Genomic DNA, 25,845 nt, shown 5'->3' on the forward strand with positions numbered 1-25,845 from the left:
GAAGTATGCAACAGGAAAGTAAAAATGAGGGAACATTTGGGGAATTGAAAATGAAGCAGGATAAAGCCACTTGAGAACAGAGTATCAGAACCTGAGAGTGCCAGATAATATAAGGTGTGCTTGATTAGTTTGTGCCGCACACTTTGGCTGGGCGTGTCAATGTCATTTAATTAATTACTGACTGTCCTTGGAATCATACTGTGATGATATATTCTCTTATCCTTTACAAAATTCTGATATCCAAATTAATAACATACCATAGAAAGGGGGCTAAATATAAAATCTGAGAAAAATCCAGTCACATGTAGTATTTGTTTTATCCATAATGAATACTCTGCAGCATTACAGCATGTCGTGGTCACTGCAGACCAAACTAGCATCAGATCCAGAAAAGGTGTGGAAACAATATGTGAAAAGTGGAAAGATGGGTAAGACAGCAAAGGCAGGAACTGGGAAAAGATTTCGTGAGCAAAAAGTTACGTTTAAAATGGTATGAGAACAGAACACAGGGCTGTCGAAGACCTGCCTCCCTCTGCTTTTATAATTGGTCCCTCGACCAACTTGGCAGTGCACTGGCACTCATAGTCTCCAGATCTGAGTATTATAATAAGCCAGTCCCTCTATTAATTTGACTTTAATAGAGAAAAAGAGCTGCCATTGTCAGATTTTTCATTGTAATTAGCACCATATGGGCTCACAGAGATAGAGGGTATAAAATGTAAGTAAGTGTGTGTTTGCATATGTGTGGGTGTGTTTCAATCACTCACCAGCTGAAGTGGCCCCCATGGTGCAACAGAAGACTGACAGTACTGATGGCAACAAAGACCAGGAATATCTTCTTCTGCGACATCTCTCTCAGCTTCACTGGGACTGTGGGAGGCAGAGAAGAAGAGCGAGAGTGAGGTGGGGAGAGAACACGAGCAAAGGTAGGGGAGGAGAAGCACGACAACGAGGGCAGGTGGGGGTGTAATGAGAAAGCAAAAAATGAGGTGGAAGGAGAGCGCCCGGCAAAAATGGACAATGGTGAAACAGGGAACAAAAGGAGAAAAGAAGAGGGAGGTTCAGAGGGAGAAAAGATGAAAGGAAGCAGAAATGAGGATCGAAAGGACAGGAAGAAAAGGGAAGAGAGAAAGCGAGCAAGAGGAAGAGATGGACACAGACAGAAGGATTTATTCAAAAAATAATTGCTGGGATCCATTAGCAGGAGAGTGTAGTGTGGCTTGGCTTTTGTCATTCTTTAATAATACAGTGAACGATACCTTCATTACCATCCACCACTGTAAGAGTCACATTCACTGTTACACCTTTTTATAATCTCTTAGCTCAAACCCTGGACAGATGGCCCTGTACATTAGGTGCCGGCAGTAATGAGGGACATGCATATGCGAGAAACCAAATGGCACTTCACACTGAGAGCGCTCTGTGGCAGAAACTCCCCATGTCACTTGACCCACGCAGCTGAAATGCTACGACAGCAATGGAACCTGGGAAGGAGTCCAAGCCTCCCCCGATTGTATCTCATTTGCATAACAATGGCCGAGGTCTCTCTCCTTGATTACACTGTCCTGTCACCGTCACCGCACACATGCCAGCAGACAAGACCTGAAGCTGCATTTTACATCATATGCACCATTTGGTGGATTCTTTTATCTAAGTGAGGAGAGCATCGATTTTAAGCATGGATGGCCCCAGTGGGAAACTACTGGGTATGGTGGTGCAACTGCCGCCCCCTCATGTAAACACGATCATTAAGGGTTTGCTGCACAGACAGAGATTTTGGTAAAGGAGTAAAGAGCTTTAATTTTGGTCAAACATATTGGTATTTTGATTTAGATTTCTGTATTTATTTGCAGATTTATTTTTTTAAGGTTCCAACTAATCATTTTCATTTTCTCCAATAAATCCTATCAACCTAAATCTATTCAAAATTGCAGTCACAGTTTCCCTGTGGTTAGGCTGACGCCTTTAACTTGCCCAAAAGTAATAAATTCACAATGATATGAAACAGTAAAAAACTGCAAATACTCACATTTTACTCACATTTTTAGCTAAATGATAATTTAAACTATTAATCAGTCACATAAATATTTGTCCAAAAGCTTTCTGTCAATTGATAAACATTTCAAAAGTATGTTTTAAAAATCAATTCAGTTCCCTTAAATTCTTAACTGACTGTCCAAAAATGGAAATCTGGCTAAAGCATAAACAGACACAATACAGTAAACAACAACCAGTCGTCCTCCTATGTATAATGCAGGGCTGATAAATAGGGATGACATCATTTCATATGCTAAGTAAGCAACTGTGGGGGAGGCCCGGGTTCAAGTAAAATCAAGATATGTTTCCCAAATAGTAATTAAGCATTCAGTGAAGAACTGACAGCTGACCTCATGTCGCGCTGTAGAAAATGAAGAGAAAAACGTGATTGCTGATTTGTTTTTTTTTTAAACAGCTGGGTCTGTGCTGCTTCAGTGGCTGTGCTCGGTAGGACTGTGCGAGAACACACACATGCAGACACACTTAGAGGCACAAAAGCACTGAGCCTGCTCTGATACTAAAATAGGCGCTAATGCACTCACACTAATTGATGCCCTGATTGTTGCAGAGGCACAGTTTGATTAGTTTTCGGCAGGTTTATCTTTTATTGTCGATGTAGCGTGTTCTCAGCCCTGCTGTTGACCAAACTGTCTGACCACAGCTGGATCTGGATATTATTTTACTTTCATGCATCTTTTTTTCTGTTATAGAAAAGTCAGTCGAGTCTTTTTGCTCTTTCTAAGCATTCATACGCAGTCGCCACTTTGGAGCTTTCCAGTACAGCCAGAGTCATTAAGTGCCTTGCTTTAGGGCACCTCGACAGATGTTGAGAGGAGGAAGGTCATTACTTATTCATAACGCCAATGTACTCGGCCATTCTGGGACTTGTTCAAACCCAAATCTCTAGTCTACAGCTCGCCCTTTTTTAGGTTCTCTCTCACAGGAGAGTGGGCAGTCTGGTTCTCTAGATAGCCTCCAAGTCTGAGGGATGCAACCACTTGGCAAGGGCAACAGCTGCAACTTTAGAGCTGCAACTTCTTCATTATCGATCCTTTTGCGGATAAATCTTCTGATTGTTTGGTGTCTTAAGATACAGGAAATTATATTTAAAAAATCATATTCCAATTTAAGACATCCCCAAAAGCCTGATTTATCCAACAAACAGAACAAAAGCAATATTTCATTTGCAACGACAGAAGAAGCAACCAATTCTCACACTGAAGAAGCTGACACCGGAGAGAGTTTGATATTTTTGCTTGTTAAAGTGCTTAAAGGACAAATCAGTTATTGTTCTCACATTTCATATATTCATTTAGATATAACTGTAACCAGGGAAATTAAAACACCAGTGACACAAGAAAAATTCAGACTTCTCCACAAGGCAATACAACAAATTGTCCACCATACTTCAAACTTATTAGAGAGTGAAATAGCTCACCCAGTAGACCCTTAAAAGACAGAGTTAGGTTCTTGCTTAATGTCCTACCAATGTTTTATTTTATGTGTAACATATGGCTTTGATAAAAAGTTCAGAATAGATTCAGCTCAATCTGAGCAGAGGAAGATGTCTGAAAGCAACTCGCAGCACTTTCATGGTTGGGAAACACTTCTCTTCATCCTCTTTAATAAATAAAATGTTCTTTTTTGAATAGGTTTCCTCTCTCCTTTACATTGTTCTTATTTTGTCACAGCCTGAGCAGTCAGAGATATTCGTGTTCACGTCTTCCTCCCTTCAGAAGAAGCCAATTGCTGCCATGTACAGCATGAAAAACAGCCTCCACTGACTTGACAATTGCCTGAGCTAGATAATCCGTCACATTAAACATGACACCTTAATGTGGTTCCGCTGCAGTTTCTGCTTTATTTCATTTTCACTTTTCCCGAGTCGAGTGTTTTCATACCTGTTTCATCGTCACATCGGCCTCTCCTTGCTGTCAATCACCTGACGCCCACAGGAGCAGATGGAAGACTCAGCCAGGGCGAACTCTCAAAAACATTTCACCTTACTGTCAGATCTGTTTGTATTTAGCAAGGGATGGGACAGGCTTTTGTTTTTTTGAAAAAACAACAACAACAAAAAAAAAACTTGAGGCGTGTTCAGACCAAGGTGAATATTAGAGGCGACGAGGTTATATGCAATCAAAAGTGAAATTTGCTCTGCATAGTCCAAACCAGCAAAGAAGCTGTAGGAATCCATTAAAAAAAAAAACAGATGATCTGGCTGAAAATAACTCGACTGTCTGTGCATCAGTTTGTATGGTCTGCAATAAGATGCTATCAATATCTCATAAACAAAGCTTTGCGTTCAATCTGAATGCAGCTTGAGGCAAACCGACGTCGTTCTTGCTAAGCAGAGGCCACAAGTTTACAATTAAGGGATAATGGTAAATGCTAAAACATAGCTTAAAGGAGAAGTCCACTGATTTCACACATCGAAGTCTGTTTACGGGTCAAGGGAGCACTACAGCATATGTAAAAAAAAAAAAAAAAAAAGCAAAGTTGTGTCTGAGAGTAGACTTCTGCAGCTCCAGAGAGAGCTCTGCTGCATCGATTTTGATGCATTAAAAAAAACAAAAAACGAAGGACTGCCCGTCATAAGTCCGACAAGGTCAGGCCTATAGGAGTGCAACACTTCGAGTGGAGTACAACAGTGCTAACATTGGCTAACCTTTGCCACTATACTGGTTGTACCAGACTGAGAAAAGCTGAGTAAGCAAAGCGTATTTAATTGAGCAATAGTGTGTTTTATTGGTGATGAATTACACTTATTAACTTGTAAGAAGAATTGTACGTTCTTTGTGAGAGTTCAAAGTAGAAATGTAAAACTATGTGCAGAAAATTAGCTCTAACTTTTCCTTTGCAGTGAAGCAACATTACTAACTCGATCAGACTTGTTATAACCTAAAGATATGACGACCAAAACTATAACTAAAGAAACAAATTGTAATAAACCTGTTTCTTGAAATCTCATAGCCTCTTGCCTAAAAAAAAATAAATAAAAAAAAACAAGCATATGAAGTGGAACAGGATGAACTTTTCATAAATTTCACCTTTTCCAGGCTGGTCAATCACATTTAGTTACACTGGCTTCTTCAGCTCAAGGTTAGGTCCCATTTACATAAGAAAATGTCAACGTAAAACCTAGTTTGAATGATCCATCATAATTAAACAAAGCGCAGAAATACAGACGGATTTACAGTGGTTCAGAGAGTGGTGGGATGCAGCACTGCAGCTGACCAGGGTCATTGACAAACGTCTTAAGCATAATAAAACCACGCAGCAGAGATGCAGGGGCTGCTTCTTGTGGTAAGAGGAGCTGGTTCGTAGCCCTGAGTGTGTGTGTGTGTGTGTGTGTGTGTGTGTGTGTGTGTGTGTGTTTGAGGGGATGGAGGTAGATCATGTGTCACAGCGAGTTAATAAGAAAGGGATTTAAGTGGCTTTCAGGAGACAGACTCAACCTCTTCCCCTTCATCCACCCTCATCTGCTGCCATCTTCTCCCTTCACCTCCTCCTCTCTCCTCCTTCAGCACCGACACTCCGGCCTCTTTAATTAAAAACAGGTCTGATTAGGTTTCCCTAACGATCGCTGCACATATGAAAGAGCAGTGAGCGGTCACTGGATCCCTCTGTTAGTAGACAATGATTTTAAAACGGGGGGGGGGAATAGACAGAGGAGGGGTACCTATCTTATTTGTATATTGATTGAGTGATTAAGTGAAGGGATAATCAACAAGGAGGTGTTTCTTTTAAAGGATTTCAACACAAGACATGAGGATAAAGAACCATGACGTGAGGAGGAGAAGGGCGGCGTCCTTGGAGGAGCGATTTGACTATTCAAATCGACGCAGACCTCAGAGTTGATTATCCATTTTACACCATGGTCACTCGCCAAAGACTTTAATTAAGAGCGTTCACCTGTTCAGTTTGAATGGTTTGGAGTACATGGAGGTAAATGATCAGGAGACAGAAAAGTCCCCATGATTTCAGCACGTTGCCATGGTTACACACGTTGGTTAGCAACATAGTGGTGATTAAAACTGAGCCAAATCACATGAGCATTTAAATCATTTAAAAAAGTAACTATCAATAAAAACAAAATATATAGAACTTAAATGAGTCAAATATACATAAAAATACATCATATAAAATATTATGTGCGATTTCTATTGAGTAGTGCAGCTCTAATGAACTTTTTTTTTTCCAAGCAGAAGCAAACTAAATATTTTTGGTTTGCGTGACGTGTCGGATTGGAGCTTACGTTTGAGCTCTGCATGTGTTTTTCCATGACTTTGTCACAGTTTTTTTTTTTTTTTGCCACTCTGTGTGTGGCTTACAAACACATTCCCATGAGTGAAGGAATTTATCCTCACATTTCTCTCATACCCTCCCTGCAGGTGACCCAAACTTTATTTACCCTGCACTGTTTCCCATCTAGATCTTCTATCTTTCTGTCACTTTGCCTCCATTTCTCCCAGAGGTCTGTTTTTTTTTAACACCACTGCTGCTGCTGCTGCTGCTGCTGCTGCTGCTGCTGCTGTGTGAAAATGTGGTATCTTCAAAATGTCAGCTGTTCATGAATCAATGAAAACAAATGGAAGACATTTTGAAAGAGTTTTGTCTTCTGTTAAGTCTGAAACCCAGGGTGAGTGTCAGAGTGCCAGGCTCTGTGGAAAGTGCAGCAGCGACACAACCAAGGAAAGAAGTATAATTCAAAGACACACAATACACACACTGAGAAATAGAAAATAACACACACACACAGACAGGAAACAGAGACTAACACAACATGCACTTACACTGGCACACACAGATGTTCACCACACACACACTTTCCCTCCAGACACACACACACACACACAGCTGACAACAGCCTAATGAGCACAGCTTCATGCTCTGTCCTCTGGAGCAACAGCAGCTGCTTCTCTCTATGATCTTGTCATCTGAACTGATGACCTCTGACCTCTCCTCAGGGACTTTTATACCTCAAATGGTCTGTAAAGTTTCAGAAAATACACACACACACACACACACAATTTAAGACTTTGACCCCCCCCCCACCCCCCCCACACACACACACATTCCTCCTCATGCTTATACAGTAGTTACTGTTGTGTGTCTTTATGCGTCATACCAAGCCTACATACCAGCCATGAAACATACGCACGCACAGCTGTTGAGGGCGCAGCCGCGGGGGAGATGACCTGTAGCCCAGCCATCAGTAACAGGACGACAAGTGCTGCAGGAAACCAATGCCTTCGCATTAGTGCTGCCCTTCAACAACAATGTGTAAAATTAAATGAGTAATACATGAGTTTTGTGTTGCATTTTTTCTTCTTCTTCTTCCTTTTTTTTTTTTTTTTTTCCTAAAATTGGTGCAAAACAGGTCCAGATGTCATTTAGTCTCTTTTAGTCGAGCTCCAAATGCCCTGGATCCTTCTCTACACGTAATTCAACTTGACAGCATTACTCCTTATGCCACATTCATGTCATATCAGACTAATTCCAGTTTCTGACTCGTAAATAGGGTTAACGTCAACACTCAGCTTGTAATTATGACTCAATGTTTTTACAATGTTATCACAATATTTTTATTTAGATTTCAACATGAAATTCAGCCTCTAATATTCACACAATACACTGTGTACTTAAGCATGTGATAACCGCATTCACTCAGGACATAGACAGGAATATATATATCTATATGTATAGATATATATATATATATATATATATATATAAGTGGTACTCCCTGTAAAATTGACTTTGGCAGAACAAAATTTTTTTTTAAAAATGGACAGACGCAATGAGAACACTTCAGACCTCAATGAAACAAACTGTCTCATGTACCAAAAAGCAACATAAGGTACTGCACTGTCTCTGCCAACACTTGAAACTGTGATAAACATCCACCTGTTGAACAAAGCTGCGGCATATGGCCAAAAGCTTCAGGAATAGCACAGGAAGTAAATCTTCACTTTAATATTTTTATTACGGTATATTTGTCAGAAAATATCAAATAAAAGTTTACCACAGCATCTAAACTAACACAGCATCTAAGCTTGCTCCATATATCACTCAAGGTCAAAGTGGATTTTTAATTCAAATTCCCCCCTTTACAGTGAAAGGGTGAAGAAGGCATAAACATTAAAACCTGGGGAGATAAAACCAAAGCTTTCTGCACTGCTAGATAAAACTAGAGTTTTAAAGTTTTAAAGCCTTGTGGTGGCGATTGAGCAAATCCCACTGAAAAGTCCTTCAGCAAGACGCCGTTAGCCTCCTGCTGACCCTGAGGTCTGACCTCCCACTGCAGCCGGGCAATTTTCCGCCCTGCAGGGATGAATAGGTATCACATCTGATTATTACTTTTTACAAGGTGCTTGACTTTGCTTTCAAGAGGTAGAATTACATACGTCAACCTTGTTGGAGGAAAAAAGAAACAACTGGACGGGCTGCGGGGCTGCGGCTGTGCTGGCAACAGCTGCAGCCGGATATAGAAATTTGTTCTGCCATTAAAAACTGCAGCTGTTCAACGAACAAAGACTTTATTATTTTATTAAATGATTTGAAGATCTACTCCAGAGACAAGTGCTTTTTTAAGCTTAACTGTAAAATGCTGTATAAATCATGAGGGGTGTGTGGGAGGAGGGCGAATAAAAAAAGCATGCTTAGGTTCTAAGAAATCCTTAAAGGCTATTCTGGGCTATCTAAGAAATCTATTCATTTTCCAAGAAGGCTGTTTGCTTACGTCTGAGGCTTTATCTCTAAAATCCTCAAAATCAATCTGAGATATGGGGCTTGAAATTATTTTCCACAGTTGTGCCTTTCTCATCCACCCCTCCACTGCTCCACCTTTCCACTTCATGCCATTTTGTAAAGCCAAAGATCCCGGAGAGTGGAGATATTTTTAAACCCATTTCATACTTGGGTTAGATGTGTACATCAAGGCAATATTGGGAAGTCGTGCCACCTACTGCCAACAAGACAGAGCTTCGTCTTTGCTGTAGCAGCATAAAAGGACTTTAAGAGTTAAAAGCTGTGAAAACATGTTTTCTTGATGCACCTGTTGTTCTACCTGATGGGCGATTTACACCCACACACAAATGGAATATACAGTATGTACACATATTGAATTTCTGTATATGAAATATATGTACAAACACTATGTAAAAGTAATATAAAACCTATTTGAACTTGGAATAATTTAATATATTGACATATATGTCTGGCCTGTACAAATACGTATGGTTATGTTGTGGACATACTACATAAATATATATCCATCCCTAAATAATACACAGTAGGGTTCAAAAGGCTGAGACCACTTTCAAAATTCAAGAGAAATTATTAAGAAAACATACATATATATTTTTAAATTAATATTTTTATGGTAGACCTATGTTGTCTTTACATATATGGTCAAAACTTTTTACACCAAAAAAAAATTAATCTTATAGATATTCTAATAAATGTTCACATACTAATTTTATTATGGGTATTTGATATACGTTTTAAATCATATATCTTCATATATATGTGTATGTACATATGTGGTAATAACATATCCCCTTATAAATAATATATATGACAACATCACTCTTGATATAGGGACATATATGTCTGTTATATATTACATTTCTGGGAAAAAGTGATTTATTTACATTAAAGATGGGTTAAAGTGGATGTGGCTCTGTTGGGAGGAGGCAGTTTTTACATATTTTAACAGCTAAATGAGAATTTAGCAATAACAGTGTCTGAATCAGCCTGGTAATCACTCTGAATGGCCATTTGTTTCGTCACTTCATTCAGTCAGCCAGGTATTGTGTTCATGTTAGTCAATTTCTGCTTGGGAGTCAGGGTTATTTTGTTTTGCTTTGCTCTAAGTAGGCCATGGCGTATCCGTCCCAGCAATGTAAATTTCACTCATCTGTGAGAGCAGTTGCTAGGAGCAGAAAATTAACATTTTCTGCAAGAGTCAAAGAAATATGCAGATTTAAGAGTTGTTATTTCTGTGAGTCAACAGCTACTACAACTGTGTCCTTCTCATATATGCCACTTTTTGCGTTCTTTATTTTTTTCTTGTGCCACTGTTTTTCACACACGTAGCTATTTCATCTGTCTCTGGCACAAGAAGCCAGCTGATTGTTTCTCCAACTGGGAGAAAAAAACCGTCATCTCGCACATCTCTCTGTTTGTGTTGCTGAAAACTGCTCAGATGTGGGCAGCGATCCGGAGTCTGGAACCAGGTTAAATCTGACATTTGTTGTGCGCTTTTCTTCTGTCCAAACAGAGGCTGTCAATCAAATCTGATCAGACAAACTTGAGTGTTGCTTGTTCAGTCATGATAATTCAAAGATGCAGAGAAATACTTGCCGTGCGCTCCAAGAAACAGCAAACAGTAAGAGAACTGTAAGATTTTACTACGACATTGGAGCCATCTTGAATGCAGCATTGTCTGCTGTGAACAAACTCCAAATATAACTCTTATAACTCTTCATCAAACAATTTTTTAAAACTGAATTCATTTACCTTCCTTTTGGTCCTCTCTAGACTCCCTACGTTCACTGTGTATGGTGCTCCCTGTTCTCTCCTGCTGAACTTATTTCAACTAAAACCAAAGCATACAACTGCACCAACTGTGTGGATAATAACAAGCTTAAAGAAAATATAAATGATTAAAAAAAAAAGAGTAAAAGAAGTGAGGTTGTGTTTAGACTGACTACAGCGCAGCTATTGCTCATTTATTTCAAAGAAACAACGGCGTTGGCTCAAGCAGTGGGCTACAGAAAAAAAACAAACACAGAAAAAACCATCAAACAGCCAGCAAACACTGAACTTTTCTTAAGTTATGCTGCAACACGAAAACATACACTGTCACCCGGCAACACAAGAAAATAGATCCTTGCAGATTAATCTGTAACGTGACGATTCAAAACAGGTGATAAAATAATCACCTCTGTCTCTTTATCATAAATCTATAAAAACTCAAAATTAGACCTCCTAGATTGTATTGGATTTCTGAAGCAATATTCTGTGCCTATCTACCTTATTTGCAGTGGCAGCTCTGATTCGACAAAAAATCACCACATTGATTTCATTTACACCCTTGTCTTTGCCTTTTAAATATGAATTTTGAATACGAGTTCCGTTATCGCCAAAAGCAGCTCTTAGCAGTGTTTAGTGTATCTGAACCTGGAGTCTGGACATCACTGAACACGGTGCTGCATCGCTGTGAATCAAACACTTCTCATTTTGCAGGAGCCTTAAGCCAGAGAAGATCGCACCTTGTGACTACACCCGTGCAAAGACTCCTTCTGTTATCGCTCTGTCTCCCTCCAATCCTCATTAGTTTAATTTGAACTGCAACTCACTGCCTCCTCCTCCTCCTTCTCTTCTCCACTGGGCTTTTCCTTCTCTCCATCACTGTACCTTCCAACCCTTTATCTTTACAGTAAAGTCAGTCAGGGCTCTCTGGCCGGTGTCCCTACGGTGCTTTTTAAGCATCTGCCCCACCCTGTTCCTGGACCTGTTAGAGACGCAGAGAAAGACTGAATCAAATCGAGTGCACGCCTGTACACGGACATGTATGTGTGTGTGTGTCTGCGTTCACTTACATGTGTGTGTGTGTGTGTGTGTTTGTGCATGAGTGCGCCCGAGAGTGTGTCTGGATCATTACTTGTCTGCAGGGTAGACTCCCTGCGGACCCACAGATACAGGCTTTACCTCACCCTAAATGACCCCCCAGAGAGAGTGATGAGAGAGTGGTGGGTAGGGGAGGGGGGAGGACAGGATGGGACAAGAGACAAACAGAGAAGAAGATAGCATGGAAGGAGTCAGAGAGTGATTGAGCAGGCAGAATCAACATCAGGCCTTGTACTCGTGCGCTTACTGAAGAAAGCCTTTTAGATTATTTCTTACCGGCAAGCGCCTTAAGCCAAATCCAGTGAGAGAACAAGAGGGAGAGGAAGAAAACATCACCGAGACGATGTTCCCTTTGGCGAAGTCAAATGACAAGCTCATCATCCGCTCGTTCTCTTTGCACATAAACACTCACCTCATCTCCTACAGCTTAACCCCCCCCCCACACTGGGATGTGTTGTGTTTTGTGTTAGTGATAGATTTGTGATCATGTCTGAATAATAACGTTGAAGGAAAGCTCGTCAGCAGACAGAGTTACCCAGAGGAGGTGAACGTGAGAACGCGCACATCTGAATCAGCTGGATCGGACATTAAACGGACTTCACGCTGCCAGCTCCCTGGTGCAGAGTCGGTGTAACGTCCAACTGAGCCCATGTGTGAATACAGCAGGTCGTTGTCTGGGGAAATCACGTCACAGCGACTGTGAAGTGGGCGTGTTGGCGTGAAACTGGAAGAACACGCCTTAGCATGCTAAGACGAAGTACAGCGGAGGCTGAATGTTGTTAGTTTTGCAGGTATTAAACGCGAAATATTGGCCAAATTAAAAAAATTTGACCTGACTATGGAGTTAATGTAAGGTCAGGTGATCAGGATTTATTTATATTTTATTATTTATATTAATGTGTGCATAAAATTTAATGGACATCCATCCCAGCTGTCCAGATGCCGCTAGCATGGCTAAAACGACCCTAACTTTTGTAGCACTTCGCAATTACCTCAACTGAATGTTTTGCTGTGGAAATAATTCTAGAGAAATCTAGAAGTGCCTTAGAAACACAGGCACTTCATTTTTCAACAACAGAAGCGACCACTTCAATTTCCTCCAGGCCTCAGCCAGAAATTAACAATCAAGAGGTTTCTACTTATTGTAGCGGGCCTTTACACTTAGTCACTCATGCGAGCTACTATAGGAACCCTCAGCTGAAAAATAAAAAAGCAATTTGGATCATAAGCACTCAGAACACTCTAAAGGTTGCTGTTCCCTTTCTTTTGTTTAGGCGAGCGGTGAGTGTGTGTGTTCATTGTCTACCGTTCAAACCAGCCGGGGGTGGTCGATTGTACATACAGGGGGAAGCACTCGTTCAAAATATCACTCCTTCCTCTTTAATCGTCCGTATTCATGTTCTGCTCAGGGAACTCAATGTGCTTTTGCAACTCAGCTGTTCATTTACATAAGACGCCGGCTTCCTCCTTGCCAAATTAATTTGATGTTCCGAGGCGAAGCCCTAAAAGCACCTCCACCAGACAAAGTCACAGCTCCCTGCCAGCCTGACCGGCCCGACCTGCAGCGATCACGTCAGCCTAGCTAGCCAGGGTGTCGCACACGCTTAGCTTTTGCTGCTGCTACAGAACTGCAATTGTAGGTTTATCACAAAGCCTCTGTGTTGCTGCTCTGTGCTTAAGCGCAGCATCAATTACTAGCACAGAGCTGAGGGAGCTGAGTGATCCAGCAGGTTTGTTTGGACCACAGCCTATTTTGTGTTCCTGGTTTTATTGGATGACAGTTTATTCTGCTGCAGTGTGCCACTTAGGTTTTTGTTTTTTTTTTCAGAGAAAGCAACACTTCATCAGCATGACAAACGAGAAAGATTTATGAATCTAAACAAGCCAGCATCTCTCAGAGTTACTGTATATTTTCAGGAGTCGCCTCTTTCCAAAACCCTCCACTTCGCCCCGCACTCCCCCCACCGGGGCTATCTCAACCCGGAGAGCTTTGATTCTGCCAGCGCCAGAGCAGAAAACCAAAAGAGCTGCCTGCACGCTGCAATTAGGCAGAGACGCTGTCACGATCGGAGACAGAAGGAACATTAAAGGCTCCTCAGCACCACAGCGGAATATGTAAACGCCGGTTTAAAAAGCTTGTCAGCTTTCATCAGCGAGTTGCAAATGCGACTGAAGTGGACAGACAGACGGGGTGGCCTGTGGTGATTAGTAGAAAAGGAAAAGGACCTACAGCATATGGATACACTGTTGAGAGGCGTGCGGTGTGAGGCTGCGAATGAGTTTGAGGTAATGACACACAGTGATGGAGGATGCATTAATCACTCTATCGCTAATGTCATTAAAATGCAAGGATGCACACTACTAAAACTCTGGGCCCTGTACATATGCAGCCACAGTGCTAACCCTGCAGCTTTATTTAGGCTTGATAACTCACCTGAGGGGGAGGCTGTGTCAACGGTAGACAATTACCAGCTCACAAGAAAAGCCATGAGGTGATAATTGTTACTTTATCAAGGTAATGAAACCCATAAACCTCAAGCAGAAATCAACAGCGCCAGAGTTAGGAGTTCAATTAGTAGTAAAAATGATTGCATCCATGCTACCTTAAGGTGCTTTATGTGGGAAACAATATCGACCACATGGCAAAACTATTTCTAAAAAATACATGACTTTGCATTTCCAGCAAATGGCAAGGGAAACAGCATTCAATAAACACGATCTGATCTTGCAAACAGATGCCATTACCCCTGACGATGAACCCTCACTGTTGCATCCTTTACACCCACACTGCTGCATTTACAAACACTGCATAAGCTAATGAGCTGATAAGCGCCCCCATGCAAGCAGCAATAAGATCAATACATACTAGATCAATATAACATCGCTCTGATAGTCAAAATCCCTGCAAGCAATTAGATAGCGCTTGAGAAGGCGCCGTCCTCATTCATACCAATTATGACTGGGTCAAATGAGCTTAATTGGGTGTCTAGTTTGTTGATTATCAGTAGAGCAAGTGAATCACCCCGTTTATCATACTAATAGAAGAGCGGTCCCTGGTTAATTCTGCTTGCGTCTGCGGTGATAATTGAGAAATTAGAAAGCAAGTACCCCATAATATTGTGTTCGGTGTTTCGGGATAAGTTGTGGAGTAATTAGCGAGAGGAAGAGGCAGAAAGGATGTCCAGTTCTGATTAGACCTGGCAAACAGAAGTGTGTCACTGACGACTGGCAGTGAATGTTAATCGAAGACTGAGAAGAAAGAAGATGCAACAGATTGTCTTGACTTTGTGGTACCTGTTTGTGCTTATGCCAAAACTTTGAAAACAAAAAAAATTGGGGTGGGATAGTTGGCACATATTTAAGAATAAAATCAGGCTTAAAACTTGTGCAGTATTTTAAAGGAAACATAACTTTTCTGAATAGGAATGTGAATCAGGTGTAAAGAGCAGTGGCAGCTGGTGATTATTTACCTGGATGGGGGCCACAGGCTCTAAGGATAAAAATATGATGGTATCTATGATAAAAAAATGTTCTACTTGACAATTAAAGGCCTTATGCAATAGTGTGCATAAAAGTCTGGATTAGCCTTCTATACCATCTTTCTATTGGCTGCTTTTTTCATGGACAGCAATGGCCAATATTGTGCAAGTGGCTATATGGATGTGTGTCCTACAAGGCTACCGTATGGCCGGATGTAAACAGGAAGAAGCTGAATAATGTGGTTTAACTAAGGTTATGACTGCACCTTGTCTATAACCTTCTTCTTCTAGGTTTTGTAAATCTTCATCTGCAAAGTAACTATAACTACAGCTGACAAATAAATGTTGACACTAGAGTAAAGTACAAGTACTTACATTCATTTTTGCAGGTAATTTCATACTCTATAACTTCACTTGAAGTTATATAAAAATGCTTAAAATGGGAAAACTTCATTTATTTGCTGATTTCAAACGTTTAAAAATCATTAATTCAGCTTGGTGTTAGCTTTCTGGCCATTGGGGAACCACATGTGCACTCTCTACTGGCCGGCTGCCACTGATAAAGAGTCCCTTTGCTATGAATATGACAAGTAGGAGAGCCTGTGTTGAACATGTCACTCAGACCAATGTGGCTGTCATAGCTCTGAGGCGCTCAGCTCTGGGGCCCAGCGTGGCAGAGAGGTCAAAGGGTAAATGCCGCACTGACAATAGGAGGGTCTCATTCTGGTGTCAGCTCCGACTGTCGCATCCGGACCGGAGCACAACGGAATCAAAACGACGGATTCAAAATTCCAGATTCTCCACAGAGTGTCAGCCCTGCTTAGTGCCAGGCGACGCCTCCAGATAGCCGACCGCTCTGAACACAGAGAGCCAGAGTCTGAATAATTAACCGCAATGGAACAATAAACACGCTGTTCTCACAAGTTCTCCTCATTCTAAAAATGTCAAAAGCAGATGGCAAGCTGCCTGTGGCCAAACTCTGGTGTAGAGGGAAGAAGGGGGCGAGTTTGAAGCGAGGAGGGAAAAAAAACAGACAAAATAGAAAATAATCTAAATAATTTTTACATTTTTTTTGGCAAGAGAGGGAAGTGGGATGAGCAGCTGACCCAGGTTTAATTGTGAATACTTGGAAAAATGTAAATGAGGTGAGACCAATGTGAGTTACATTGGATCAAGATATAAAAATGCTTTATTTACTGTGATAAATTATGTTGGAGGTGATATTTAAATCTATCACTGCATCACTGGAGTCAGGAAATAAGGCGCAGACAGTGACGGAAGGAAGAGAGCAGGTGGAAGAACAGATATTTGGCAGGCAGGTGGTCACACAGACGGGAGACAAACAGAGAAAATGTGTTGAGCTGAGAGAAAATATGTGGACAGAAGGTCGACGAAATGATAGAGGCAAGTTCCAGAAACAGCAGACACGGGAGGATAAAAAGACAACGCTTCCACGTGGACCTTGTCACCTTTTCAGGAAATGTGAAAGCGTGGAAAGAGTGCGATGCCGTGTGGGCTCTCAGTGAGGTGTTACTAAAGCTGCTCAGACTCTGGCCACGAAAATCAAGTATCGATTTATATTTAAAGTGTTGGGCTTACCTGTCATCTTCTGCTCCATTTGATTCAACTGTAACTTGGCATAGCAGGTCTGTCGAGCCTTAGATTTCTGCACATGCTGAAGAGCAATTCTCTAAGAGTCTGGATCACGGTTTCTTTTTTCACCTTCTCCAAAACCAGGAAAGATGAGAATAGAAGTCTAAGAAATTGGTTCAGACAGTGCGTGATTGCAACTAGGCTGTCACATTTCGAAGGCTTCTTCAAACGCGCTTTGCAATGCAAAGGTAAGAGCAGGCACAGCTGGTGACACAAAGAGAAAATCCTCTGCAGGTCAGACTGTCTGGTTTCGGTTTGGCCTTCACGGTCTACGGCAGCTACGAAGGGCGACGCTTTCGTTGACTGTGTCCACCCTGAAGTGGTACACAACTAAAATATGTTAACAAAAATTTGGTTGTCAGGTAGAAACGCCTGCTTTTCCAAAAGTTACCATGAATTTTGAGGCGAAATCTGACGCATCCAAGCAAAAGGGGGAAAGAACCACAACATTTCATATGAAACCCCGGTCTATGAAAGATTTTCTCCAAGCTCTTAATCTTTGATTCTGAACTATTGACTCCACAAGTTGGTATTTTACCTTCAAACTTAAGCTGTAGTGGAAAAACAATACCCACATCCATATGAAAACTAAATCACAAACTGACCTCAGTCTTGCTCAAGAGCATCTGAGGAAAACACACACGCTGCAGGGATCAAACGTGTGATCTTTCAGCTACAGGAGCGTCTACCCAGCCCGGGCCCACCTATAGCACCATCATATACGGACGTGCTGCAGTTAGAGAGACCCACAGATGGGAAGAGGAATATCGGGCGGAGGGCAGCCAGGCAGGGCAGGCGAGGCAGGCGAGGCGGCGGCAGGAGTGATTGCCCTCACGCCGCTGAGGGAAGCTGTGTAAGTCTGTAATCAGATTTCACACACTGCTCGAGCATCTCATCCAAACACCCACACCGCTCTGCAGTCAGCCGGCCGGACCGATGCTGATGTGTGTTACAGAAGAAGTAGAATAAAAAGGAACAGAGATAAAAGTGTGTGTGTGTGTGTGTGTGTGTGTGTGTCTGTGTGTGTGCATCCATGCCTATGTATGAGTGCATCGCAGTGTGTATCAGTGCACGCAGTGTATGTGCTTGTGTGTACAGCTAGTGTGTGAGTATGCCAGTGTCTGAAGCTGATTGCTTGCACACCTGTATTTACCTGCATTCTGTGCCATGCTTGCTTTTATTTGTGTACATGTGTGTGTGTGTCCTTCTTGGTTCTCCATCTCTGTGGGGACCATGGTGTTGTACACTTTGAGAATGAGAATATTTTTGAGTTGAGTTTCAGGGGTTAAGATTTGACTTTAGGGTTAAGCTTAAATTTCGGTTTATGTTAAGATTTCCATTTAAGGATAGGGTTAAGGAGAACATTTCCGGGCCTTCACGAGAATACATGCATAATTGTGTGTGTGTGTGTGTGTGTGTGTGTGTGTGTGTTTTGGTGTGTGCACCTGTGTTCTGCTCTATGGGGTCGTGCTGTTAGGACGCAGCCAGGCTCTCTCTGTAATGGCCTGATAACAGAGACCCTGCAGCCAGAAAACAGATTAATTAAGGCGCCAGACAAAAACCCCCAAGGGAGGGCGCCCTCTGCAACCACCTCTCCACCCAACACACATGCACACCCGCATACGTTGGTGTGAATAAATAAAGCACATGTGCACACAGGTAAGCATGCCACACACTCTCCGTGCAGGTTTAAAACATTCCTGACTGCCCCTGAGGGACACTGGCAGGGTTTGTACCACTCCAGAGGAAACACCTCCAGCACTTCACAGAGGCTTTTACTCACCTGCCTGGGCACCTCAACACGCTCATTAAATTCCTGCTGTTTATGAGACCAAACATCGTTTCAGGATGAAAAAGGTGCAGGGCAAAACCGAGGATATGAAAGAGCATCAATCAAAAGGAAACCGAGCAAAAGTCGAATTTAAAAGCATGACTCGCTTGTGTTCATGCAGCTTGTAATCACAGTTATCGTCACTCCCAAAGTCTAAAAAATGAAAACAAATAATCCAGGTAACTCAGAAAATATATATATTCAGATTGCATATAAAACTCTTCCTAAGTACCCTGTCATTTCTTTTTGAATCCTGAGAAAGGACGTGTAAAAACTGGTCTCTGTATCTAAGCCAAATTCATCTGAAGATTACGGCGTCCAACAAAAGTATTTGTCAGCACTGTTCAGTCCTTGAAGATGTCCTGTATTAATCCTTGTCTGACTGTTTCAGCTTTCACTTTGTGGGCCATCGAACAATAAGTAACTCAATGCATGGCAATAAAAAAGGAAGCTCAGTTCTGTCGGCACAGGTATATATCTACTTTACAAGCGACACTCTTAAAACCAGACAACGGTGTTAAACAAAAAAGTTCCTTTTGAGGCATCTAGCGTTCGTCAAACCCGACCTTCCTGAGGATGCGCTTCGTTGAACCAGAAGCTGAAAAGTGATATTCACTTTGGAGTATCCGGTGTCTGGATTATTTAGTGCAACTGATTCTATAGATAACGTATCGAATGGCTCGTTGTTATAGACCCTGGAGTTGATAGCCAACACAGTGTGTCCTTACTGGCCGGGCTCATCTGTTCTCCTGGACGATTGTGTTTTGTTTCATGTGGCTTTCTCTCTTTCCTCGGAGGGGGGGTTTGTGTTTCCTGGGGGTTCATGGGAATAGCACCACTCGGAGGGCAACGCCAGGACGTAAATACAACGCATACATTTCCGATCAGAACTGTGATCAATAAACAGGATAGGTCAACATGTCCTGTATCTGAACTTATTTCATGTCAGATCACTTTAATAAAAAGAAACCCAATAAGTGGAAATTTAAAAACAGTAAACATGACATTGCGTATTGGTGAATTCCAATAATTCACTCTAATCCCGTTTAAAGCAATAATCTGATTACCGTTATGTAAAAAGTCTAATCTGATTAATCCGAACAAGAGCTATAATCATAAATTCATTGCCCACAAATAGTGACAGTCATACACAGTGTTTGATTTGCTGAGACAACAGTCTCATCTCAGAGTCCATTTAGTGGCTGTTCTGGAGCTTTCAATCATATCACATGATCTTCATCAGCAGATAGAGTTACCCCAGTTCATATGGTATTTTTTATCTCCATATTTACTGAGCGCTTTCACAAAGTTACATCCATGTTGATCTCTTAATGAAGCTCATATGGTGTGACTGAAAGCTCAACAGCAGCCACTAAACGGACCCTGTCATGAGATTGTTTTCTCAAGTGCTGCTTCCAAAGTCAAGAGTGAATTTTGACCCTCGGGTTTTTCGTTGTTAAACATGCTTGGGTCTTAATGGTCACATGCTACGTCAGAGCATAAAATAACAAACACGAATGGGTCACAATTTATTTTACGATATTAGTGGGGGTGTACAGTTATTTGCACTGGCATCATTTCCACTTTTCAATATCCTGTTTGTGAACTCTTATTTTTACAGTTTCAGTTTGATTTATCATCGAATTCTCTGAACAGTGTCGTCCTAATATTCAACTGTCAAAGTTTATAAAAAAGAGTGTTTTAGCCCCTGATTTTGCCTCTCAGGCTAAATACAGTCTGCCATAGCTTATTTGTGGAGGTTGTAGACTACAGGCACAACTCAAGGGGGGAAGGTTACTTCCACCTCCTCAGCCTGGTTTTCAGGTTAAAGAAATGTTTATTTTATCTGTATTTTGATATACAGTTACAGTAATATTCATATAAAAAAAACAAACATTAACCAAGTAAGGCTGTAAAGGACAATACATTCAAAAGAGATGCATTACCTGTCATATAGTAGCACTGCATGTAAGTATTGTGTATGTATTTCTTCCAACGTTGCAACTTTTCTGAGTGAACTAACCTCACCAAACCAAATCCTGTTACTATTTCACTTATATCAATTTATGTTACTTCTCAGACTCCTGCATGTATTCAAACACACCTCTAGGCTTTGATTAGTCTTAATGAAAAATCAGGGTCCAGATCTCAGTTCTGTCTGACTGCTGACCCTTGGAGGACTCTGCTGTCCGACCCTGACAACAACCACAAAACTGAGACGACCTCAGTATGAATAATAAATATTGCATTTCGTGTTGTGCAGAACAGCAGGGCCATCCAGATATAGGACTTTGCCCCCATAATCTTCCTGCCCAGACCATTTTAATCCGGGGTCTGCTGGAATCTGGCTGCTGGACATCTACAAGTAGATGAAAACGTTCGCACCAAGGGCAGCTCCCTGGAGCTGGGCCCAAACCCCGACAAAACCCTCGTCCATCTGTCCTCATCTGGCACCAGCAGCAGCATCGTGGTGAACATGCCACCACAATAAAAGCCTTTTTAATTTTTGACAAGGCATAAAGAGCGCTTAAAAATACATTTTTCATTTTTGAAAACATTTTCAAAGCCTTTGTTCCCTTGTTAACATTCGGGAACAAATCTAAGCTGCTGTACAGATGTCTCTTACTCAGCTGGGGGCTGCTGGGCTCCAAGGGGGATCAATCTGACTCAATGATAGCAGCAGCAAAGGGGATGAGAGGTCATTTTTAACTTTGCTCATTCCCTGTAACTATGCATCACCTCTAATCTCACCTCATATCTGAAATATGGTTGCATTGCCTGCGCATCAAAATCAATTAGGTCTCAAGCCACAACGAGGAGAAAAAGCGCCTTTGCACTAATGCATCACAGTGGCTGCAAGTTGGCCAGTGTTCAATGTGTGTGTGTGTGTGTGTGTGTGCGCGCTTATGGTTCTGGAGGGCTGCTCATAGTCAGCATTATCCCAATAGGGAATTGAGTGGACAGTGTGTGTGTGTGTGTGTGTGTGTGTGTGTGTGTGTGTGTGTGTGTGTGTGTGTGTGTGTGTTTTGTTACAAGCTAGCCAGGGTCAAACCAAGAGGTTTGTTAACATGGAGCATTAATCTTGCTTGGGCTCTCATCCACACACACACACACACACATTGCATCAGTTCTCTGCGGTGAGCTGAGATGCCCACAAGTAAATTTTTAATCACAAGCGCTCTAATCACTCGGGCTCGCTGTTCATCTTAAACACCAGTCACGACCTCCACTAATACCCATCGAGACGACCTGCTGATCCCGGCGGCCTCCGTCTCAAACATCGCATCCTGCTGTACCCCGACACGTGTGAACCCACGCAGCTTCCTGTCAATACCAGCTGCACAGAGAAGCAAACAGGCAGCACTCTTTACCTGTGCTCCTGTATGATTTGCTTTTAGTTGCTTGTGTTTGTTGTTTTCTTGTGTGCAAGTTCTCGTGTGAGTCTGAGCTTTGTGTTACTTTACTGTCCCCGTCAGTCGAAGCTTCACTGCTGCCACTACTGTGGTTTTTGTTTTTTTTTTGTTGCTCTCTGCAAATTGCTGCCTGTCTTTTCACCATCAGGAGGGATTTTGCTTCCTGTCATCTCTCATCACTGCAAGTAAAAATTTTATCTTCGTTGGCTTGGCAGGTTAGATAAAGGTTAAATTAGGACACGCAGTGAACTAAGTGGCTCTGATTGTGTCAGTATTTGTGCAAATCATCCAGAGATTTCATACAATAAAGGCTAAATGTGGAGTGAAAAAATGTGTGTGTTAGGGCTTTTTAATCTACTGACTTTTATTTATAAATTGATCACTGTCCATATAAAATCTCAAAATAATGTCTTAAAATGACGTATTCAGCCTGACCAACACCCAAGAAAAATATGTAATTTATCATATGAAACTGTTTGATTTGAATTTAATTTATTACGATTTTAACAGCCTTCTATTAATATGCCTGACTGATTAATTGAGTGATTAATGACAGAACATTTAAATTTCTATTCTCTAAGGGTCTATGACAGTTTACAACTTTTCAATCAAACAATCCAGCAGAGAAAGCTCACGTTCACAAACGTCAGGGCCAATCCTCCGGGCCACTTTGGACACTGTCCACACTGGCCTGTGATCCTACAAACCCTTGACTTTAAGGCAGGGTGTGCAAACGGCCTGACTGTGACTTGGACAAATGAAGGAAATTCTGACATATAGCAGCACTTCTGAGTCCTTTTCCTCCCAGAGAAGCAGTAAACGCTGCTGCTCTTTTGGCGCGGGCCCTGAGAACGACCATCTTCAGGGGACACCGTACAGCACGCAGCCACGGAGCTGTATATCATAGTCTAATATTGTGTAAATAAACTCCTTTCCTGCAGCGTCGGTCTTTAAAGGGCACCCTCCGTCTAAAAAGACTCTTGTGATGAGGTTTAACACAGTGATGCAGTGAATCTTAGTCAGCACAGGACACTTTATCATATTGACTTTTTTCAAGAGGCTTTCTGTGTGTGTGTGTGTGTGTGTGTGTGTATGTGTGAGCATCTATTTACAAGTGTGTGTGTGTCACTGTCCCAGCCCCCTCTCCCCCCTCACCTCCATTGTTATTCTCGGCATTGCTATTCTCCAGACAGAGCACACATTCATCACTCAGTCTTGTGCCTTTCTTGTGGACGTGCCAGAAAAAAAAAAAAAAAGAAACCTTTTCAGGTCTGTGCTTGTAAATGACCTGCCGCAAAAAGGGTTTATTAAATCACCTCCCCTCCCTTCTCTTAACCTACTTCCTGAAGACACAGAGGAGGAGAGATGTGGACAAAAAGAGAGGAGACAGACAGACAGATAAAAAGACAGGAGCAGTAATGGACTGATATATGGAGGGAAAACGGTGATGAGCAGGGAAAAGCATAATACATTAGTCCCACTTTGTCCTTAGCCCACGTTAGTCTCAATTAGAGCTTGAACTAACGATTATTTTCATTATTTATATATATTTTTTCCAATAAATAGATGGTGTGGTGGTGCAGTCTTGAAAATAGAGCCCAGTAGTTAAATTCTGTGGTTAATGATCTCGTCATGACCGTGACAGATAACAGAGATAACAGGGACTGAAATACATCATTGTGCAGGTATTTCTGAGTAGTTTACTGTTTTCCTGCAACTGCAAAGAATTCGTGTGTGTGTGTGTGTGTGTGTGTGTGTGTGTGCCTCCTGATTATTTGCTGAATTTTAATAATAAATGCCCCTCACAGTTTCTTGGAGCCCTGTAGATGGTTTTCTTTGGGTGATAAAAGACTTAAATTATGATTTAATTACTATGTGCGCTGGAGGAGGGACCCCTGCTCTGTTGCTCTTCCTGGGGTTTCCTCCATTTTTATTCCTGCTAAACGATCTTTGGAGAGATCCTCCACATGTGAGAGGGGCGTCTAAGGAGGTGATAGGATTTGTGATTTTGTTCTTTATGAATAACACCGATTGGCTTGATTGTTGTCCATAACAAGGTGCCTCACCGGCAGACCAGGCCTGACTCTCCTGGCAGCTCTCATCCTGTTACCGGCTGCAAACACGGACCTGGACGCCCCATTGAGAAAGTATTGAACCGATGACGCAACACTAGGTGGGACAGATGGAGAAACTTCAGCCAACTTACATCCACCGACGAACCAATCAGCTAATGGGAAGAAACATATTGAACACACACACACACGCAACAACTGGAGTTATACTACATCCAATAAAGCTCCAGATATAAATAGTTTGTCGTCAGTTGTGTTGTTGCCCCCCCCCCTCCCCCCTCCTCCGGCTGCACTGACGGGTTCATGCTGTTAGTCTTTGCGTGCAGTTTCATTAATTTGCCGGCATAGGTGTTCACACACTCTTAATCTGACCGAACAGGCGAAATCAATCATCCCGACAAGCCTCAGGCGCTCAAGGAGACGATCACGATAAACCCCCCCCTCCCCCCCTCATCATCCTCTCCCTCATCATCCTCATCCTCCTCCTCCTCCTCCACCACAACACACACACACACACACACACACGACGCTTGTCTCAGGACATAAACAATAAATTAGAAAGAAATCTCCTCAAGAGGTGCCAGATGAGATTAGATGCTGGGGTCGTGCTGAATGAAATCACTCCGCCGCGCGTCTCCAAACGGCACATGTCGGCTCTGAATACATTTTTTTTTTTTTGGTCCCCCCCCTTACAGGAGAAAGTGTTAGTCCATCCATAAATCAGCTTTTTATGAGAACGACGCGGCCATCGGTGCGTAATTGTCCCCAGCACGGAGCAGAGGAAGGGGGGGGGGGGGGGGGGGGAGAGCGGAGCGCCGGCACAACAGAAACAAACATAAACGCCTCTAAATGCCCTCCTGTGTCTCACCGGCCCCGGGTTTTTTTTTTTTTTTTTTTACAGCACACCAGACATGTCTACTACTACTCCACTACGGGGATTAAAGACGCCATGTAGGACAGAGATGCTGATACAACACAATGCGAGCACACCGTCACCCACCTTTGTCATCTCGGAGCTGGGATATGAAGTGACGGTGGCGGCGGTGATTTCTCCCCCAGGACGGGCTCCTTGTCCCGGCCAGCCGGCTGCCTGCCCCCGCTTTCCTCTCCTGCTCTTCTTCCCTTCTCCTTCTTCTTCTTCTTCTTCTTCTTTATTTTCTTTCCTCCTCCTCCTCCTCCTCCTCGCCTCCCTCGTTTGTTTGGTGTTGGTTGGTGTTTGGAGGTTGTTCAGGTGTCGCAGTCGGCGAAGCAGCCGAAATGTTGCCTGTCTGTCAGCGGAGGCTCCTCGGTCCTCTGCTCCTCCTGCAACAAAACGCTAGACTGTAGCCTCTCTCTCTCTCTCTCTCTCTCTCTCTGTCTCTCTCTCTCAATGCGCGCACACGGCGAGCGCATATGGTGCTCACAGACGCGCACACACACGCACATTAACGCGCATGGACGGTCCTAACGGAAACTCACCCATATGTGCCGACACCATCCCGATAATAGTTGAGCAACATTTGGCTGGAGGGGCACAGTGCCCATAATGACTCATAGTGAATAATAGCTGGTCTTTATTATCAGCTACGTATTCTCTTCATACTGCATGGGCTTCAGCTTGAAACCGTTTGCAGTGCCATGAAAGCTGAGGGCAGACTGATATGTAAATGTGAGGTGGACAGGGGCACATTTGGTGATTTGTGGGCCCCCGGGCACCTGCAGCAGTGGGACCTCCCTCCTGC

At 42.5% G+C, this 25,845-nt stretch overlaps 1 protein-coding gene across 1 annotated transcript in view; it reads right to left on the reverse strand.

Moving 5' to 3' along the window:
* Nucleotides 1-25,438, reverse strand: part of gal3st3 (galactose-3-O-sulfotransferase 3) — a 31,278-nt gene extending 5,840 nt beyond the window's left edge. The window contains exons 1-2 of the mRNA XM_071459782.1: nucleotides 25,125-25,438; nucleotides 768-870 (exon numbers count right to left, since the gene is read on the reverse strand). Of these exons, the coding sequence (XP_071315883.1) occupies nucleotides 768-850 (83 nt within the window). The 5' untranslated portion in view covers nucleotides 851-870; nucleotides 25,125-25,438. The remainder of the gene's footprint in view (nucleotides 1-767; nucleotides 871-25,124) is intronic.
* Nucleotides 25,439-25,845: the final 407 nt, after the last annotated feature.

Source organism: Trachinotus anak, unplaced genomic scaffold (genome assembly GCF_046630095.1).
Source record: "Trachinotus anak isolate AG129_WGS33_773 ecotype Australia unplaced genomic scaffold, CSIRO_AGI_Tana_v1 ptg000023l, whole genome shotgun sequence".
In the NCBI taxonomy this organism is placed as follows: Eukaryota; Metazoa; Chordata; class Actinopteri; order Carangiformes; family Carangidae; genus Trachinotus; species Trachinotus anak.